Source organism: Serinus canaria, chromosome 1A (genome assembly GCF_022539315.1).
Source record: "Serinus canaria isolate serCan28SL12 chromosome 1A, serCan2020, whole genome shotgun sequence".
Taxonomy (NCBI): domain Eukaryota; kingdom Metazoa; phylum Chordata; class Aves; order Passeriformes; family Fringillidae; genus Serinus; species Serinus canaria.
Window position 1 is genome coordinate 50,336,488 of NC_066314.1, and position 21,820 is coordinate 50,358,307.

Genomic DNA, 21,820 nt, shown 5'->3' on the forward strand with positions numbered 1-21,820 from the left:
AAAGATCATTTTCAGCTTTTGTGAATAATTTTTGTTTACCTGAACTGCTTTGTTTGTATTCAGTGTGAAACTCAAAACTCAGTCTTACCTGTTCCAGTTATTTTATTGAAGTTAACTGTTACTGGAAAATAAATTTTCTGTCGCTGTCAGCTTTGTACCATGCTGCAGATGGTCCTTTCAACTCCTCAGAGTTAGTTTAACAGTTAGAAAAATAAAACTAGTTCCAGTTTGGCATGTGTGTCACTTGAAATTGTTAGTGAAAGGTAATGCCAGAATTCTATTTTGAGATAGTAATGTCTGAGACAAAGTACAGATTTCCAAGCCAGCTATGCTTATAATAGATGAGCCTTTGAATTGGAACCCTGGGTTCAATTCAGGGATTTATGCATATGAGTCTTTATTTGTACTTCAGTAAGATGAAGATAACTCTTGTCTTCTCTGTGGTAGGGCTGGCAGCTTCTGCTTATTCATACAACTCAACTTGCTTCCTATATGAAACTGTCAGTGGGCTCAACCAGCAGTCATGACATGATGGTCTCACTCAGTTTCTTATCCCAGCCATAATTAGTTGCCCATCTTTATTAGACAAAAATATCCCTCCAACACGGCTGAGGTCATTTTACTGCTTGGAAACTTCCCTTAGGTATTTCTCCTGGCAAGCAGGGTGCTGGAAGAAGATGGTAGCTTCTTCTTGCATACTTGCTTCATGGCTTCATCACTCTAAGTGAAATTAATGTGTTCCCTTTTCTAAACTGCTGCTCTCACCCACAGGGTGTCTTTAGACATGAACTCTATTTATGTGAAAAGCAACCATTCTAATTTGTCAGCAGTCACAGCCATGAAGAATCACACATACAGAGCTAAGAAAGCTCTACCTTCTTTGTGGACTTGTGTGCACTGTGAACATGCTGCTTTCGCATTGACCTATTTCTCTCTCTTTTTCCTACTCTGTGTTCCACTCGTGTAGTCAAAGGTCAGGAAAGCATCCCCCAGACTTCCAGCTTTTATTCTGTGCTGTGCAAGTGCTGTCAGACTTGATGGAGAACTAAAACTAAAGCAAAAGGAACTGACATTGCTGGCTTGGTTGCTGTAAACTCCTTAAACTGCTCTCTTCAAGCACTACCTGAAACCTAACCTGACTAGAAGCTTAGCTTCCTGGAACTTTAGAAGGACTATGCCAAAAGGTTTTTAGCCAACTTTCATAGTTTTCCACTTTGGAAAGACATTTAGTATTTTCTGTAAGCCATTCCAATAGTCCTCAAATGTTTTAAAAAAATGAATGGAAAAAGAAAAAGGAGGGAAAAAAGAGTAGGTCTGGAAACATATCTTGATTGTTTATACTGGGATGTGGAAAAGAAACCTTAAATATCTATGAAAAACTCACTTCCTGGAGGACATCTGTCTGCATCTATATCTGAATCTGCTGCATGTAACAGTGGACTTGTTACTTAGTGTTAAGCCAGCATGTAGAAAATTTGGAGATAAACTACATCTGCTACCACAAACAGTGTAGTAGATGCTATTTTCACCCTTTTGAGCACTGCAGTCTAATCCTTACCTTTAGCTAAGGAGCTAAATCTGATTAAGTACTCTCTGTGCTCCTTGTGGAGAACTCTACCACTCCAAAGCACTCTTTTTTCATTGAGCAAACAAGAGACGAGATCTTGGCAATAGAAATAAAAAATGCCCAATGCACTCTCTTCTGGTAGCGCTGCAAGTTGCTGTAGGAAGCTGCTCATCTCCAGATGTTTCAAACAGCTGTTTCTAAAGTTGACAGGGAGCTAGGATAGCACTAAGCCCTAGGAGCAGGGCTTGGAATGCTATTCTTAGAATGTCTAGGAAATATCTAAGAAGCCTCTGCTCTTCTTATTCCCTTTGGAAGTAAAAAATTTGTTGGGGTTTGGTTTTTTTGGGGTTTTTTTGGTTTTTTTTTGTTTGTTTGGTTGGTTGGTTTTTTTTTTTTTGTTTTTTTGGGGGTTTTTTTTTTGTTTTTTTTTTTTGGTGCTCAGATCTCAAAGTTTGCGTTTATGGTTTTTTTTTTTTTTAAGACGCTTAATATTTTCACTGGAAGTGTTTTGACAGTTGTATGCCCTCAGAACTGTGCAATTTAAGCCAGTGGAAACCAATGGAGAAATGGAAGTTTGCTGTCATAGATGACAAATTAACCATTTGATATGAATTAGAAGTAAACTTTGGCATATACTGCTGACTTCTTTTAGAATTTTTTTTCTATTTTGACTGGTTTTGAACAATACTGAGCATTCTAAACATACATACTGAACATAGTATACATTGCTGACCTTACAATTTGAATCTAGTTCTAGTCACACTTGCTACCTTATAAATCATGAAAGTGTTCTGGCTTGGAGGGTTTTCAGGAGGCCATCTAATCAGCTTTCCATTCAGAACAGGATAGCACTGCCTTAGGCATAGTCCAGCAGTCTTGAAAACCTCTTAGGAGTAGGCTGGTCCTATTTTTCTTTTAGTGACTATTTTGGCTTGAGGTTCTATTTTGTTTAGTGATCATTTACTAGATAAGTAGATATTAAGCATGAGACACAACATAAAATATAGGTATTTTGCAGCTAAGTACCTACATTATATAATAAAATGGCACTTGACTTGGAGTATAGGAACTTTGAAAGGAAGAAAATCCAGTCCTAGTGGACTGCTAATTAGCTGGGGAGCAGACCAGTGATATCAGTGTGACTAATGGATCAGTAGGTGTGCACTGTACACCTGAAAGAGTTGAGTACTGGTCAAGGTGAGAGGACTTTGGCTGTTCCTCAGATTCTAATATTCATTAGTGGGAAACATTCCACATGGCATCACTGGAAGAACTAATTAAAAAGCACTGTTTGGTTTGTTTGTTTTTTCAAGTAATGTACTGTTAAAAATATGCAAGTATACAACATTTTAAATTTCTATCTCTATTTGCTGGGGCATTTCTTTCCAGACCTACTCAGGCCTGTTCTGCGTGGTAATCAATCCTTACAAGAACCTGCCCATATACTCAGAAGAAATAGTGGAGATGTACAAAGGCAAAAAGAGACATGAAATGCCCCCTCATATCTATGCCATCACAGACACAGCCTACAGGAGTATGATGCAAGGTGAGTGCTGACTGAGATAATGACTCTTGTTGAAATCAAGGTTGCAGTCAAAACACTGTAGGAGAACAACAACTCACTGCTATCAAAAGGCATTATTGTCCTTGCTACAGACACTACGTGGTACCAGCTTTTGTGTTCAGGTCAATAGCTCTTTCCTGCTGTAGTGGATTGAAGAACCATACAAAAAGTCTGGTGAGAGCTAAATTTGGCATAAAGAACAGGCTGGTGTGAATGCATGGGGTTCAGAGGAGCAGGCAAGGAGAACTGAGGTAGCAAATTTTCCATCTCAGTGATGAGCCTATGAATTGAGATAGCTGTAGGTGGGCAGGGATGTGTACTGTTTGATAGAGGCTTTTAATAAAAGCCAGCTTAAAATCCAATTGCACAATCTGGTTGGGAGGCTCAAGCTTAGTATTACCTATATTTTGAAGTGTGATAGTCAGTGGTAGCTTTACTGTCAAGACTTGTTTGGTTATATTCTTACTTCGTTAATAAAACTCACTATCAGGAAATATTAAGTACATCTGTTGCCTTTTCATGGAATAAAAGAAAGCAAGTAGATAACCATATTTCATTCCACATTATACATATATTATCTGCTACCTGGTTATCACTTGAGGACTTCTAAATATGGAACTCTGGATGCATTGTGCATATCCCTGGGTCTGAGAGAAGGTTTTTCACAAAGTCAGTGGTGGTGTGTGTGATGCTTGGAGAGGTTCAGGTGTGGAGGTATTTTGTGCTTTTCTTCCAGTCTGTTACCTTGGTTTTATGAGGAGGAATACTTTGTAAGGTTTGAAGGGTGTAATGGACGGTTTGATTTGGTGTGCCTGTGGGGATGTTACTACTCCTTTATTTTTTGATGCCTAGAAATGATTAAGGTGTTTGTTACCCCTAGGTCTTGTCACTAGCATCACATTTTTGAGCAAAGTCCAGATATAATAAAATCAGGCTTTAAAATTCTCATTAGTCTCAGTTTGAGTTCTGCTTTTCACCTGCCCTAATGATATAGGTTCCCAGAGTGGAAAAGAGAGAAACTCTCCATCTGCTGACCTATGTTAGTGTCTTCCAACAAACTTGCTGTGGGAAAAGCTGATAAAGGTTGCTAAAGTGTGGTGCCATGCAGGGCAGAGCTAATGTGATGGATCAGTTAATCTATATTTATAAAAGCCTGTGGTGGAGAGAGGTGAGTACACAGACATGCTGAAGTGGACTGGTGGCAGGGTGTTGGTGGCAATTTGCTGAAGATATGGCAAGTCTTGAAGAAATACAGCCATACTGCTGGTGTGTTACTCTGAAATGAATGCTGCATCCAGGAGATAAAAACCTGTGAAGCTGGACCACTAAAGGATCTCACTTCCCTTAGAGCAAGATTGGATATGCCAAGAATAGATGCTCCACCTATATTTTACATGGCAGAATGTTGTCCATAAGCCTCATTACACTTTTCCTCCTTTTATTGCTTCCTTCCCTCCTTTGCCTGCTCCCTGTTAGCTCAAGCACTAATTTGCATTTTTGTTAAACAAGCTATTAATTGTACCAAAGTTACTGTTCCCTAGAAAGAAACCTTGTCTACATAGAATCAGAAACAGTTTCTTTGGCAGTGTTGTAAGGAGACTGCAGAATCAGTCCTTTTCCCTTATAGACAGCAGTTAAACCACTTGGAAGTGCATGTGCCTGCATCTTGTCCTTCGTCCCTGCCAGGTATATCAGTATGTGACAGAAGATACCCCAACGGCTGCAATTCTGCATCAGGGGACAGGTGACCTTCCTTGGTCTGATGGTGGTTCAGAGGTAGTGATTAATCTATGTGGGTATTTTCTTTCCTGTTGAAAAGAGGTGATGTCTCTGTCTCTGTCAGACCCTACTTGGATGATGTCTAAGACTTGGCAATCCCAGACTTGACTTGCTTTGTTGTACAGAGCTGAAGAATGGCAGCCCTGCCTGTGTTTTCCAAGCATGGGAAAGTTGCTATGAGGCCTGCTGGAGTGTTTACCTTTCCCAGAACAATTCTAGCTGTGCTGCATTCTCAGCAGTATTGACAGTCTAGAGGCTTACCCCAGTTCTTCTTTGCCTAGTTTTAGATACCTTGTTGCTGACTTTTTGTAATGCTTGTTGATATGAATATCATTCCCAGTTAGCTTTTGAACTTACCTGCCTTGATCTGTTTAACTAGTTTTGGGAAGATTTTTCTGTGTGGTTTCACAGTTACCTCTGTGTGCTACAAGACCTCTAAGGATTGTTTTAAGAGTTATTTATTGCCTTATTTCCTTGTTTCAAAGGGTAGCAGTAGCATTCCAATCTCTGCTACTGGGAGTGAGGGTGAGTAGTAGATTGTTGCAGTGTCTCTGGTCCTGGCTAGCCTCGAGGGGAATGGAAAGCAACATTCCTATTCCACTTTCTGGGTTTTGCTCAGCGGTGGGGGAGGTTTGGTGCAGCAGCCAGTGGTATGGCAGGAATCTGTACAGAGAATAGAAGATGAAAGGGTTGGGTGCTCCACATGAGCCAGAGGCATTTAGGATTAGGCTGCCTTCCCTAGGTTACTTTCAGAGCCCTGAAGACTGGGAATCCTTCATGGCCTGGAGAAGGATAGCAAGCTGATTTGACTCTGACTTCTGTGAGCACAGGGTATAGTTATCTCTTAAACTGACAGCGAGGAAAAGCTTTGTGTGTTAATTGATTTGGACTCAGATTTTTTTTTTTTTTTTTTTTTTTTTTTTTTTTTTTTTTTTTTTTTGTTGGTTGGTTTTCAGTCAATTTATGGTATTTGAATAAGCAGGGCTTTCAAAGGGATGGCTCATCAGGAAGAGAGAGGAAGATGAGAGTTTTGTTCCAACCTCTGCTAATCCACAAACTGTTTAACTCTTTTCAGGCATCTGTGCTGATGTACTGTGGGTGAGCTTGGTCTTCTTTTTGTATCTTCTGGTTACTTCATTGACAGAAGTGTCAGGGCACTTAGATATTCCAAGAGATTATATTGCTTTTTGTCAATTTCCCCTGTCAATTTCCCCAGAAGTACTTTCTTGAAGAAATAAAATGGTGAAGGGAATGTTCAGAGTGCGTTGTTTGTAGTTATTGGGGGTTTTCCCCCTTTTTTCTCAGGCCTAAGACTGTGACTCTCAGAATGAGATGAAAACATTATTTTGCTACATGTTACCTGGAGAGACTTCCTGTGCCTCAAGAACAAAACTCTCAAAAACGTGACATTTTTTCTTTTAGAGAAAACAACACTTTTTCCTAATGTTTCTGTTCCCTGGGTAACCTGGATGCCAGAAGCCTCAGATCTGCTTTCAGAAGAATTATTCTTCTGGTGCTAATGATTGAAGCACAGTGCCTGCAAGTGGAGTGGTGTCTTGAGCAAACAAATCATTATTCTAATGCAGCTGATGTATACTGAAGAGGTACATTATTTACCTCAATTCACAGTCTTCAGGGCCTCGATTTAGAAAAACATATTTTAAAGCTGTTAAACAGCACCTCTTTGTCTATTTGGAACACACATAGAGAATTTTCTGTGTCAGATAGTGATAGAAGATATAAATTTAATTGGTATCTGGAACCTGAAAAGTATCTGTAACTTCTGTAATAGGTTAGGTCAGTAGGGTGATTCTGGTCTACAAAGCTTAGACCTGTTCAAATAAGGTAGGTAGGAAAGGGAATAGACAGCACATAGCTAATGAATATATTCCGTCTCTTTTCTTAGCTGGTTTTCTCCACATTATTGGAGAGCTCCTAATGTTTCACCTAGCAAAACTCTGAAAATCACTGAGCAATGACTAAACCCTCTTTGACCTTGATGGATTAGTCTTCAAAGGGACCTGTACGCCCAGAACTGTGCTGGTGTTCACTTGGGAGTTAGGTAGTCTCTGGGTTTGGTGTTGAAAATAAAAAAATCTGAAGCACGTACCTTTGTGATTTTTTAGTGACATCTTGTTACATTAAGTGAGGAACCACAGTGTTAGGTGTTGTAAGACAAATCCCTTGCTTTGTAGATCCTCACATGCATCTTGGGACCACTTGTGATTTTCACAAAAGACAAGCCTCTAGATCTGCTCCCATAGAATATAGACCTTCAAGTGTTTTGTTTGTAAGTCTTAAATGTTTGCATATTTCTCTTCGGTTTCTTAGCTAGCAGAACACTTCTGTTTTAACTTGCTTGCTTCTAAGTAATTTCCCAGCTTGCTTGTTAGCATTGCTATATTATGCTATATAATGCACTTAGCATTGCTATATTTTTGTTATATAATGCACTACCCCAAAGTGCATCTTTCCTTTCTGTATAATATTCTGTCAGTGCTTCTCAGTTGAGACCTGCTCAATTTATGTAGAGGCACACATGTCTCTTTCAAGTTGCATGTAAAGGTCGAGTTCTATTTCCACTAAAACCCAAAAGAATATAGCTTGTGGTTTCACAAGTGTGTTTTCCAGATATGTCCAAATTTCTCATGCAAAGGGCAACATGAAATTTGGATGCTAGTTATGGAGGATATTTGTTTTGGTGCAAATGGCAAGAAAATACGTACATTGTTTTAAATTTCCTTAAGAAATGTTTTACGTGCTTTGAATTATCTGAAATTTCTAAATGCAGCTCTAAAAATCTGTGCCTTGAGATGTGGTTTTCATGAGAACAGGGAGCTAAAAAAGAGTCTGGTTGCCCACTTGTTTTTTAGTAGTTACCACACCCATTTTGATTCATTCCTGTAAACCAGAGCAGGATTTCTCTGGCAGTCGCTTATGTAATGGTTCAGCCCCTGCTGTCAGTCTCCCTGCAGTTCACTGTTTTAGTATCATGAGTTGCCTGAGCTTTTTGCAGTCTGTATACTAGTTTTTCTTTTCTGTCAGAACTTCAAAAACATTTGCATAACCTAAAATTACAGCTTACAACTTGTTTTCTGCTATCTCCAGGTTCAGTTAGAGTTCTAGAGAAGGGGAGATGTGGGCTCTAGTCCAAAAATGTCTTGGGGAAGTAAATATTTCCACTTGAGTCTGTAGGATATATTTCATTTTGAAAAATGAAATTTACTTTTCTCCTTGTGACCGTTTTCAAACTTCAGCTAATGCAGAGCTGAATCTTGGCATTGCAGTATTCCTGCCAACTCAAGCGATTTTTTTTTCTCTCTCTTTTTTTTTTTTTTTTTTTTTTTAATCTTGAAGCTGTATTGTTGAGAGCTGTCTTGGATATGCTATGTTTCTCCTTCATTTGATTTCTCTTTTCTCTTTCTTTTTGTATTTGATGATAGCTGTTAGCATTTTGAGACTTCCCTATAGTACGTTTTTTAAATGACAGTGCAAAAACAGGTTCTGGGGCTCTGTTCTGGTGTTCCCCTGGAGTGTTTTTGATCCCATTCAAGCCAGCATGTAGGTTAAAGCACCACAGTGAACCTACTTGGTTAGGTCTGATGCCAGTGGGGTTGTTCCGTGTAGCACAGTGTGTCAGGTCCCTGGGGCTCCTCCTGTGTTAAGAGCCCTGAGGAAAGGACATGGGATGTAAAATTATGTTGATGTTGGAAGAGAATTTTGAGGAGGCAGTAAAGAGCTGAAACGACTGCGTGATTGAGGCACTTAGATGCATTTAAGAGTAATTTTTGCTTTAGGTCAGCTGTGTAGCTTGGCCGGCCAGCCCAGGCTGGGCTGCAGGCGTTCCGCGGGTGCTGGGAGCAGTAACGGGAGCGCGGAGGGCTGCGCTGCCCCGGCCTGCCAGACGCTGTGGTTAGGAGGTGGGTGGTACCATCAGCCATAGTTAAGCTTTTAGCCTTAATGAGTCAGCTATAGGCTGGGGACTGCAAGCCAAGCCTTTGCCTTTCAGCTCCACTTCCTCTTAGCTGCAGAGGTGATGTCACCATTGTGTGAATGCTATATTACTTCTCCTTTTATGGAGATGAACAGGCTTGAAATGAGAGTCACTCATGCAGAGGAAGTGGGTGATAAAGGCCTGGTAGGATGTTCTGTAACTGAGATGTGGAGCTTAAATTGCACATTCTCTTCTAGCCTTCTAACCTTTTACTTCTCCCATCCCAAAACATTTAAAAACAAAATTCGATACTTTGGAGCTGTATTAATTTATCAATTATGACAATGTGTTTGACCACAGCAGTTCAGCATTCATTCACACTTGTTGTTTTGCAGTAGTGTATTTGGTTGAGTACTTTCTATGTACAAAGATGTCTCTCTTGTGAAAACAAATTTTGGTTTAATTGTTTTTTATGTATGCTGAAGCAGTGAGCAGTCTAAAATGCAGTCTTTTGTTAGTGGACGAAAGAAAGTCAAGAATAAGTTACGTATTATGGAGTTTTTTACATAGTAAAATTAATCTACTGATCTTATTATACCATACTGCTGCATAGTTTAAATTTGAAGGATATTTCACTTCCTGAATTTCTGGATGTTTGAGGCTGCTGTGTCTTGTGATCACTTGAATACTATGATGATGAGAGCTGAAGAAGAGCCTAGATAAAAAGCTTTCCTTGTCAGCTGGTTTGAAATACAGAACTGTTGCTATAATTAACTAATGAGTTGTTATTCTGGATTGTTTTTAATAAGTGACTCTGTTTAGAACTGAAAAGCAGGTGCAGATTTCTTTTAATCAGGCGTTTCTTGATTGTGTTATTATAAGCAACTGAGTTTATGGTACCCAGCACATTCTCTTTTGAGCACATTCTCTTTTGCTGAGTAGGTTGCTTGCACAACTGACAATGAAGTAAAGGCAAGTGCTGACTGAAGTAGCGCAGTACGCCCATGTTGAATGATCCTTTGGGGGGAAAAAAAAAAGAGGGGGGGGAGGTGGCCTCTTGCCTGAACAACTGAATTCTGATTCATGATGGCACAAGTCAGTATTATATGGAGAACAAATATTGGCACTTGAAACTGTTCTTAACTTGAAGAGTATCTAAGAGTTATGCTTTATATGTGCTAGCTCTTTGCCCCTTTGGTCGGCTCCAGTTTCCTGTTGCTCAACACATTATTTGAGTTGTCTGTCTATACACAATTAGAAGAATTCCAGCTATCCCAATGACTGCTGCTTTGCAGTCCTGGGAAAGAATTTCCCCCGGATTGCAAACAGGAATGTTGCCTTTTATGGCAGTGTCTGCGTACTCCCAGAGACTTGCCTGCACTTGCAGGTACGATCCTGCTGACTTCAAGCAGAGGTGACTAAGGCAGCTGCAGTGGGCCACCAGGAAAGTATGTTGGGGGAGGAAAGCTTCATGCTGAGAGAATTTCAAACACCGTCTGTGACTTTTCCTGCCTGACCACCTTTCAACACCCTGGTCTATGTTATGGTAGGGAAAAGTCCTGTAGCTCCCCCTTTGGGGCTCCTTGGGGTCAATCCAGGATGATGTGGCTATCACATCCTTACTGGAACAAGGCTGGAAAGAACTTCTCAATCAAGTATGAGAAAACTTGGCATGATCAAGAAGTGTTCAGTGCCAAAGAACTACTTGGTGTTATTATCTGATGTTGATCATCTCTTTTCCTGTTGAGCAGTCAGTTTATCTGTCTGCTTACTGGTATTCTTTTGCTATATCATCTCTAGGATGGAAATGGGAAGGCATGTGCTGTTCAAGTGCCTGGTGCTCCACTGCCTGAGAAGCACCAGCTCATAATTCCAAAGTCAGAGCTGGTTACCAGCAATAAGGACCACCTTATTTAGAATTACCTTTTAAAATATTTTTTTTTTTATTTCTCTCAAATCTACTTCTTAGAAGAGCCTCTGTAGTACCTGAATGCAAGCATAACCTATTCTGAACAAGTGAACTGCTTGTTTTTATTCAAGCTTTTGAAAGTCAGGTGTTATTCAGAGGCACAGTCTTGTCCTTTCACATAGCTGCTTTGTGGTGCAGAATTGTACTCAGGTGTTGTGCTACTGAAGAATACATTTCCTTAGGCAATCCATAAATGAGTCATTAGTTATTCCCCTGATCCACCCTCAAAGTGCCCAGTCATGCAGAGGGCTGGCATGTGCCTGCTGAGCCCTTGACCCACTGGGAACCTTAAATGTGTGAGGCCTTTGGAGCTGCCTAACATCTATTCTAGGCCTGGCCTTCAGCAAAAGGAGTGTATATCTCAAAGGCAGTGAATAAATTCAGCACCTGAAAAAATGAATATGCAATTTAAGTAAAGCTGTAGTATCTAGTTTTGAAAGCTTAGGAATTTGCCAGGCCAAAACCCTTTGAGTGGTGATTTTCTTCTACTTGCTTTCTTCCAGGCTTGGGGCTGATCAGCTTTTTCTGAGAACAGTATTAACAGGGTAATGGCAGGTAATCTAAGTTTTAAAAGGAAAAAAGCAAATTATTTTCCTCTCATTTTTTATGCTCATCTGCATACAATCGGTTTCCAGTAAAGATGGTTAAGAGCAGGAGTTGCGGATACTTAGCATGTGAACCTAATGCTTCCATTATTGGCTTCAGCATATTTTAAGCTGGAATCTCAAACCTGTTTGGTTTGCTAGCTTTCCTTATTCCACAAAAATATGTGCCAAGGGTAGATACACTCCTCTCTTTTTAAACTGTGTGTATGGGAGATTTTTCTTGATTAACGTGCCATTCATGCTGTTAATACTGAAATGCTAAATGTGCTTGCAGCAGCAGTGTTTAAGGGTATAGAAAGAGGTTTCAGGTACTTGAAATCTATCAGACTAGAAAGCCTTCGCTAATTACGGCTCAATCTCTTTATCTTGCACCAAACAACTTGAATGCTGACTTAGATGATATAATTAAGTACTGTCTGGTGGGAAGAATATTGAGCGGTTTTGGTTTCTCTAAGCTATGGGGAAAAGGAATAAAAAGAAGCAGTAGCTAAAATGTGGAGACAGTCACACAAACATACTGTTGTGGGTCACTAATTATGAAAAAAATTATTAGAGAGATCTCGTGAATTGCATACTCTCATGGATGTTTGCGGCTTGCTTTCTCTCTCTTTAGAGAGTAGATGTTAGTCCAATGCAATGAGTGGAAAAAGGAAAGTGGCAATGCCTGAATGCCATCTAACTGCTGCAGTGTTACTGAGCTCCTCAGAGTGAATAATCTGGGAGTCCTCTGGTCTTGATTTAAAAATAAACTAACACCTAAAATCAAACCAAAAAACCTCCCAGCCTAATGTGGATTTTGAGTTTGGTGGCACAGTGTGTTCTGTGTGCCCCGGTGGCTCTTGTGGGCTGTCAGTCAATGCCTTGCTGTGCCCACCTGTTGCATGTTTCACTGTCCCTGTCACGAGAACAAGCTACTTGAGGCTGTTCTGGTGTAGGCACAGGCACTCCCCAGTCTTCCTAGTGCTCCCAGCTCATTCCTGGTGTTGTGAAGGAATGGGATGGAATCTGGGTGGAGGTAGGTGGGCACAGAGTGGAGGGCAGGGGTGAAAGTGAAACAGGGCAGAATCAGTGGAGTGTGTGCAGGAGCTGTGGGATGAAGGCATGGTGGAAGGACTGGTCAGGACTGTGCATAACAAAATGGAATTGTAGGTGAATGCTGGCAGGAGGTTAAAGATGTGGGAGAAGATAGTAGTAAATGGGCTGGGTGAATTAAGTTCTGTAACTGGAAAGATATCCACAGCTTGGAATTGAACACAGGCATTTGTATGTCTACTGGTATGTCAACATGGAAAAGAAAAGGTTTCTGTTGTTATCAACTACTGTGTTAATACAATAGGGGATGATGCCACAAACAATCAGCTGTATAGGATGCAGGCTGCTGCTCAGTCTTCTAGCTTCTGCCTCCAGTCTGTACAAAATAAGTAACGAATATTTCCTCACTGAGCCTCCAGTGTTTGTTTTGGTCTGAAAGCCTCTGTTTGATGTGTATCTTTGGCACTTTGGGATTTGTAACAGTTGGTGTCTCTCTTTCCCCCTACCTCTTCCCCTTTCTCTGCTCTGCTGATAACTTTTGTAAGTCAGTATGGGCCCACTGCAGTAGGGGCTGAAGAACAAGTAGATGCACATCACACTGTTGCTGTATGGTAAAGAAATATTCAGTAGGAGAATTCTTTAGAAGTAGAAAAATTGTAATGCAAATAATATTCTTTCTGGATGAAGAAAACAAAATTGCTGTGGTGCCATTATATACTTTGGCATATAGTAACCCCAGAGAAGGGATTACTTGGCTGTGTTTCTGAAGATACTTGTCAGTGTTTACTATTTCCTAGGGTCTTTGGTGTTGATTTCATTCTGTCAGAGAAATTTTCTTTTAGAGTTCTAGTCTGACTACTCTTTTAAAATTTCTTCTAGATCGAGAGGATCAGTCCATCCTTTGCACGTGAGTATTTCCAGTTGTCAGTTTGTCTGCATGTCAAAGTTTGTGTTTTTACATTCTTGTAAAAAGGAAGGTCTCTCTTAATTTTAGGTGCTGGAAGTGGAATTACAGAATTAGGTAATAATGGAGAGTCAAAGAAAATCCCACTACAGTTCCTTCAATATATAATTCCTTCTGCAAAATAATTTCTGTAATAAATGGAGGAATGGTAGCTTTGAAACAGCCCCTGTGCTCAAACTACTGAAGAAATACAGCTTTGTCAGTGGAAAAGGCTTGGAGTGATCCTTCAGATTTGATGCAGCTGTTACGTTTAAGTACATGCATACTGATGAGGCTGATAGAGTAACAGATACTCTTGATGCTGCAGTTTGTCTTCAAGACACAGTAAAATTGATTTGCCCTCAGCCATGCTTAAGGAATTGGTATGTTTCTTCTTGCAGTCAGGAGGCTTCCTGTTTGAAAGATTTACTTCATTACCTTTCACCCCAACCTCTACAGCAGCCTCCAAGCTATTCCTCAGCCACTTGACAGTCTCTGTATCCAAGTGACTAGAAAGCACAGTTCTTTATTGCCTTCCCTGTTGCAGTCCAGCTGCATCCCAGCTTTTTTTCCCTTGGTTTTAAGGGAGGTGCTGCAATGGCCAGAATGCAGTTAAGGATGTCGGGAACCCTTTTGGGATTAGAAATATGATAATGTCCCCTTACATCTTGTTTGTGGATAACTTGCAGATTTTCTTTACAGAGGTGAATCAGGAGCTGGTAAAACAGAGAACACCAAGAAGGTTATTCAGTATCTGGCTCATGTTGCTTCCTCGCACAAGTCCAAAAAAGACCAGGTAAGACCTAGGTTTAATGATGCTTTATTGCTTTGCTGACTTTGGACACTAAACATGTATTGGCTGATATTGGTAAAAGCCATACTGCTAAGTAGAAGCTTAGATGTTAACATCTGTCAGGGGATTGAGGAGGTCAGTGAACTGTGAAACAACAAGTCTGTCAAAAATTGCAAGTCAGGGAATACTGTTCAAAGTCATAACTCCTTTGAATTTGATGGATTTACAGTGGGCATAAACTCATCCACAACCCCTTGGATTCGTGGACAAGTGCATGGGCAAGAGCTGCTGTAAATGCATCACCTGTACTGATCTTTTCACATGGTTGTATTGCTTATAACCAGTCTAGGCAGTTTAAAACTGATCTTCTGTGGGGGAGTTGTCTCCTTTCTTCTGTACCATTATAGATAGGTCTGGCCATTACATGTACTGTCTCTAAACTGGAGAATACAATGATACACTAGTGGACATCAGTTGAAAGCTTATAAATTGTAGGAAAACATTAAAAGGGGGGAAACTGCCAAGTGTTAGCAGAACATGAGAGGAGGGTGGTGATGATGGTGGGAGGACTTTAAAGATGTCTCACTTATATTTTTTTCCCCTCCCTCTCCCCCGATGGACTATTGCCGAATTCTTCAGTTGTATCCTCGTAGGTGAGCTGCACGTTTACTGCACGTTCTGCACCAGGAATGCATTTTCTGTCCCATTGTGTGATTTTTTTGAGCAGCTTTTCACTCCACACCAATATCACTTTCTGCAGCTAAAACAAATCCATAGACAATTCACAATTTTTTTTTTTTTTTTGTGTGGTGCACAGTAATCTTTTTGTAAGGATGTTCAGTTGGAGACCATAGTGATATCAAGAATACTTGTGTTCTTTGCTCAATAGTAGTTTGCCTTTAAAGTTTTTCTTGCAGGATTTTCCGGACACATACCATCTTAGAAGTATTCCATCAGGACTGGACAAGACTTTCCTAGAATCTTAAGCATATAGTGTCTGTGGTGTTCCTAGTGATATTGATGTTGTTAAGTGTTTAGCCAGGGTGTTTTAGGACTGTGGGCTTGTTAGCCAGATCTGAACACATTGGAAATGTTCATTAGTGAAAGCCAAGTGCTAGGTGTGTCCACTGCATCTCTAAATAAGTTTTCCTGTAGTAGCTTATTGTGTAGGCATGTCTAACGCATGTAGAGCATATAAATAAGAAGGCATTTCTGCATGCAGGCACACTGTGTGTGTGCATGCACATAGTAGTAACTAACTTCTGGAATTCTACCAAAAAAAACCCAACATTCTATGTGCCAAAATTTCAGACATATGAAGGTTTTTCCATGGTCTGTCAGTAGCTGTATTTAGAAACATTCTCCTTTTTTCTTTTTTTAAGTGTGGAAAATAGAATCATGAGGTTGAGTTAAGTATTCTTCCACTCTTGTCTGTAAGTAAAATTTGAACCACCGAAGCAGGACAGGCAATCTGCTCAGGAGAATAAAACAGTCCTAAGTTGGACTGGTTGGTGATTTGCTCAAGTTTGATATTTAATTTTTTCCCTAAGTTTTGATTTTTTGAAAAAGTCCTGCTGCCCATATTTTGTGACTAAACTGACCTTACCAGAGGGGATTTAGAGCTGAAGCCTTTGTTAATCAACAGTGAGTGTTCTCTGCAGCACTTCTTTATGGAGCAAACTTGGAATCAAAATATAGGAACTTATGAAGACGAATACATTTAATTTTTTGAGGATCTCAGGTATACTGGTCATGGAAGATTTTTGTCTTTAGGCACAGAACTAAACAAAGGAAATTATGGAAAGTATTGGTACTTTCTTTACTGTGAACTCTTGGATGTAAACTGGTGTTTTTCCAAATAACAGGGCAAAATCAGTTTTATAAAGCATATTCTTTAGCTCACTTATTTTGGAGGTAGTGGTGCATTCCACCATTCCCAGTGCATTAGTATATTCAGCTAAATAAGCTTCTAGCTGCATGGTGTGACTTCAATGCACACTAAGGTTCCTCTGGGGGGAGTACTGAATCTAATGATAGAAACATTTTGTCATTTATTTAAACTTCTAATTATGGAAGATGAAATCAGTGTTTTTCCGTGTTTAATCTAAGCTTCTCTACTGTCTGATTAAATCATGTAATGATTTTTCAAGATGTGAGTGTTTGCAGCTAATCGGAAATCTGTGGGTAATAGTAGCTGATATTTAAATATTTGCAACGAAAGTTCAGTTATGGTTGATCTTCCTCCTTCCCCCATGCAGCCACTGGTGTTGGGATTTAGTTATTTGATAATCTCTCACATGACTGCAGAGAAGAATACAAAAGCAAATCCCTGAAGTGTAAAAAACAAAACAACAAACTCCAACAAACCAAACAACCCAAACACCCTCCCCCATATATTTTTTAATTGCATGCTGTTAAAGGTAGATGTGATTTCTGGATGCCTTTCTCCATACTTTCTGAAGAATAAATAGTTGAAAAGACTTCTATCTTGCTTAGAAAACATTCCAAAAAGTGTGTGAGATGCTGAAAAAAAATTCAGAGTGCAAGTTAGATGTCAAGGATTTTAGTTGCTTGGTGTTGTAATTTCAGAGCAGTAGAAAGACAGCATACTGAAGAGTATTGGCAACTGCCAACTGCAGGCTAACAGGCCCAGTGGCTTTTTCTGCTTCTGTTTTCATGAGGAATACTGCACATACTTCAAATGCATGCCAAGTGTTAAACAAATTAGTTTCAGGTCAAGGAATGGCAGTTACAAGTGCTAGGAAATTGGCAGCATCTTAATGATAGGTACCTTAAGATTTTTAGAAAGCTTGGACAGCTCTGTCTTGTAATGGTTTTGCTTTGCAAAATTACCTATTGTATATAAATAATGAAATATTTTCCATCAGTGAAAGGTGACCATCAAAATTTAAAGTAAAAAATGCCCAACAAACTCCACCCCAAAACTTATTAAAAATTTTCAACATAATGGAATTGCCTTTTAAACAAAGACATCATGCAGTGAGGAATGGGTACAGTAATTGCAGACACTTAGTCCTATGTGCTGTTACTGTGGCATGCTGAGAACTTGGATTTTTCCACTGTGTCATGGTGCTGAGGCAAATCAGGAAAGCTCAGTGACTCGACCAACTCTTCAGCATTTTCCTTTCCCCAGAGCTTCATATTGTTGTGAGGCCAAGCTGTCATTCTCTATGCGTATTGCTACCTTGGTGTTTCAAGAGACCTAATCACCTCTAAACTACAATTTACCAACACCTACTTGAAACTAATGACACTTTTTCCTGAGGTACTAAGTAAGTAGGGTCTATTATATGTAGATTTGCATAAACTTCCTGTCTTTGTGTAGCTAGGTATGGCCTCAGTTTTATTTATAGCCAAATAATTAAAATAGATGTCAAAGCCTGATTTCTCTTCCCCCCCTTGTTCCACTTAGTTGGGTTTAAGTGCTGTGTTGCTTTCATCTCTCACTTGAATAATAATAAATTGCAGTTAGAAACAGGGGCCTAGGGCTTCACTGCAGGATGGGGAATAGAAATAGTGTGAGCAAAGAGCATTCCAAGTTCAGTACATGTGGCAGAACACAAGGGAAATGTGTACACCACACAGTTTCAAGGACTGAACCCTAGTTTCAAGGCTTTTTAACATGCAATGCTAGATGCTGGGTCTGTTGTGAGACAGATGATGTCCCAGCTCAGGTTCCCTTACCAGGGCTAAATCCCTTGTTCCATATACTTGACAGTGAATGGAGGTGTTTGCAGCAGCTGCCCCTTCTGTGTATGTGCAGTTCCACCAGGGCTGGGGGTCTTGTTTGGCCTTGCACTTCGCAAGCATTAAGTGAAATAATCGTGGAAGTAAAAAATAAAGACTTGTAGTTTGTTGTACAGTTTCTCATATATCTTCCTCCTTTTTTTTTGTTGCCTGTATTTTTAGAGACACTGTGTAAGAACTAATCTGTCTTTGAGAACAAATGAGAACAATTTTCCTGTAGAAGTAACCTTAAATAGTTTCCCCATAAATTCCAGTTCTCACAAATCAAACTTCATTTCCATCTGTTATGCACAGGCAGTCTTGAGTACTTACTGATAACTGCTAAAAAGAGAAACGTTAATCTAAACTGTAATTTTGTGTCTCCAGAAGCTTTTTAGTTGATCTTGAAATATAGAGAACGCCATGCTTTTAGCACAGAGGACAAGTAATTTTTCAAAAGAGCTAGGGATACGTGTAGAGCGTGCAGGGAAAGGTGTATATGCTGCAATGGCCTAGTACTGGGCAGAGATAAAACTTCTGAATTTCTTTCTCTAAAATTCCAGCATTTTTTGTTCCTTTAGGGGGAGGAGTGTGTGAATATGGCAGCAGACTGCAAGTAATCATTCAGTTTGTGGGATACCACTAATTCTCTTTTTTGTGTGTTCCTCCTTACAAAGGAGATTTTTGCTTGTTTGTACTTAGTAAGATGTAGACTTTTATAAAAGTGCAAGCTTTTTGTGTTTGGTTTTTACAAAACATTAGAGCTTTTCAGACTAACTTCTTAACCTACTAGTAGCAGTGTTCAGAGCTGTCTTTTCTTAGCAAGATAGGATTTACCTCACTCTTCCAGGCTCTATGGCAGTACACTTCTGGGAGGAAGGCCTGGTCTTGGATGCTGGTATGGTTTTCACTTCGTCCCTGGGAAGTCTGCGGGATGTTACAGCCAAATGACTTGAAGGGCTTCTTGCTAACAGAAAGACACACTGGGAGGAAGGGAATGAGGCTTATTTATGAATGTTTCTGTTTAACCCATATAACTAATGAGTCTCCTTTGAAGGTTTAAGTGATCATCTCCTAAGTTTTAACATGGCTTCTCTGCAACAGATGCCAAACTAGTGTGAATTGAAACTGCAGCGCTGGTTTGACCCAAGGTTAGTGCTGTGAACCACTACCTACTTTATTAATTTTGGATTTCTCTCTAGGGAGAACTGGAGAGACAGTTGCTCCAGGCTAATCCCATCCTGGAGGCCTTTGGAAATGCCAAGACAGTAAAGAATGACAACTCCTCAAGATTTGTGAGTATTATTATGTCATGAGTGTATTCAAAAAGTGCATCAAAAGTGTATTTTACGCTTTCCAGAGTGTTCTGCTTTTGGGTGTATTGCTTTCAGAGATAGAGTAACTGAGTGACTTTCTTTAAATTAATCTGGGAAATTAATTTCATTTGGTGAATTATCCAGAACAGATCTTTTAGGTCTCTAGAATGAAGAAACCAGACCCTGTGCCAGGATCATCTGTGCTGATTTTTTGGTAATCGTTACAGTCAGCTTTATCCTAGAGAGCAAATACTCGTCCTTATTTTGTTTGCTCTGGAGAGCAATGGACAACATCTGAGGTGGGGGAGCTGGAGCAAAGCCAAATGAAAATGGTTGAAGCTAATACTGAAAGGGGTGGAACTGTCAGGGTAGTGTAATGTGAAATTCAAGGGATCCTGGTTGTGGGAAGTCTAGGTTGAAACATAGTGAGTGTGAGTTGTAGGCTGTCACAATGACAGAGGTGTCTGGAAGTGCTTGGTGTCTTTTTTTCTTCAATTGCTGTTGTGATCAGTAGGTGTTGCCTATTGGCTGACCTTATGCTTTGCCTAAAAACCTGCCTGACCCATTTGGAGTTTCCTTTCCTGGATTAAAAGAGAAGGTTTACATCTCTTCTTTACTGTTGTTACCAAACACAAAGAATACTAATTTTAATGCTATTGTCTTCCTCTTAGGGCAAATTTATCAGAATCAACTTTGATGTCAACGGCTACATTGTTGGAGCCAATATTGAAACCTGTATCCTTTCTGTAACCCCTTGAAAGGCTCAAGGCTCTAGAGGTGTCAGGAATGGTACCTAGCAGTCTCATCACCACTGACGTAGGCTGAGAAAACAGTTGGAAGCACTCTAAATTTCTGCTATCAAGATCACTGTTGTAGTCTCCTCTTTCCTCAGTAGTGTTTTGTGACCTTTGTGATCACAGTGCAGACCTTTTCTGAGTTAATGAATATGAATCTTAAGAGGTGAAATGCAAGCATAAACTGCAGCATATGAATAGGTATGGAATTTCATAAGTCATTCTTGCTTCTTTCCAAGGCAAGTAGGGATTGATGGCATCAATTTTTGTGTTTCTTACCAATTAAGTCTCTCTTACCATGGTCATCATTCAGAGGCTGGCAGAACTGAGACTAGAAGCTCAATGGGTATTGACTGATAATGATTGCTAAGTCAATACCCCTGTCAATTGGTACAAAGAGAACATCAGGTAGGTTTTTCTCCTACCACAGAACAGGAAGGGATTTGTATGTCCTGTCATGGGCCTTGACTCTCTGAAGATCTGCTGGAGAAGTCACGTGCAATTCGCCAGGCCAAAGAGGAGAGAACCTTCCACATCTTTTATTACCTGCTCTCTGGGGCAGGGGAGCATTTGAAGAGTAAGTATGATTGTGTTTTGGTGAGAGAATCCCATAACTACAACAACAGAGACCTGTTCCTTCATAGTTCCTCCTTCTCTGCCTTTTGGATATGGTCAGGTCTCCTCCACTTCTTTCATGCTCTCATACGTCCATCTGCCCTCCCCCTGCACTTCTCAGTTCCTGAAAACTTGCTTCTCTGGTTCCTTCCTGCACTTGACTCCCTGCCAGCAATGACTCTACGCCCTTCCTTATCTAAATCACTGTCCCATGTTTAGTCTAGTCTTGCATGATGTAAACCATTCTGGTGCAGGAATGGTCCTGCTGTGATGCACTCGGCATGTAACTGAGTGGAACAAATCTGCAAGCCTCTAGCAGCTCTAGCAGTCTGGGATCCCAGCACACCTTTTTAATATCTCAGCCTGGTAATGTGGGTCTGTGTTGTGCAAGAGCTGCAAATGGATCTGCAGGAATGACACACGGACAGGACTTTCTCATAGCTGCTACTGTTTCAAGAATTCATATATGAACTTTTATCTGACTTGAAACAAATGAGGTATCTGAAATTAAAGGCAGATTTACTTTCAAGTTAATCCCTACTACTTACAAATTTAGGACCTAATGATGAGTGGCACTGTTTTGGTGGAGTAGTCCAGAGGAAGGAATAGCAAGAAATAACACAGAAAAGCTCTATGTTTATCTAAAATACATTAAATATTCAGCCCAAAGTAAAACTGGGCTTAATCCTAGATTCATCCAGGAGCTGGAAGTGTATGCAAGTCAGAAATTTGATATTGGTGGTAGCTTGTTGTCTGTTTAGAAAAAAAAAAATCGATAGCAACTTGTTTCTCAATTCTTTCCTAAGACGATCTGCTACTGGAGCCTTACAACAAATACCGCTTCCTTTCCAATGGACATGTTACGATCCCAGGTCAGCAGGACAAAGACATGTTTCAGGAGACCATGGAGGCAATGAAGATCATGGGCATCCCAGATGAAGAGCAGATAGGTATGAATATGCAAGGAATGAAAAAGGGAACAGGCTGTGTCTTGAGATTTTTTGTTCTGGTGTTCTTTTTTGTTTTGTTTTGGTTGGATTTGTTAGTTTTTTGTTTAGGGATTTTGTTGGTTTTGTTTTGCTTGTGTCCATTCCTGCTCCCCCTGCCCTGAGTGAACAGTGTGTAAGTAACAAAATTCAATGGCTTTGGAGTGACCCACCTC

At 40.1% G+C, this 21,820-nt stretch overlaps 1 protein-coding gene across 1 annotated transcript in view; it reads left to right on the forward strand.

Moving 5' to 3' along the window:
* The window catches only part of MYH9 (myosin heavy chain 9), a 70,334-nt gene that overhangs the window by 17,938 nt on the left and 30,576 nt on the right, over positions 1-21,820 (forward strand). The window contains exons 3-9 of the mRNA XM_009086444.4: positions 2,957-3,113; positions 13,330-13,357; positions 14,096-14,189; positions 19,136-19,228; positions 19,921-19,984; positions 20,522-20,620; positions 21,465-21,608. Of these exons, the coding sequence (XP_009084692.1) occupies positions 2,957-3,113; positions 13,330-13,357; positions 14,096-14,189; positions 19,136-19,228; positions 19,921-19,984; positions 20,522-20,620; positions 21,465-21,608 (679 nt within the window). The remainder of the gene's footprint in view (positions 1-2,956; positions 3,114-13,329; positions 13,358-14,095; positions 14,190-19,135; positions 19,229-19,920; positions 19,985-20,521; positions 20,621-21,464; positions 21,609-21,820) is intronic.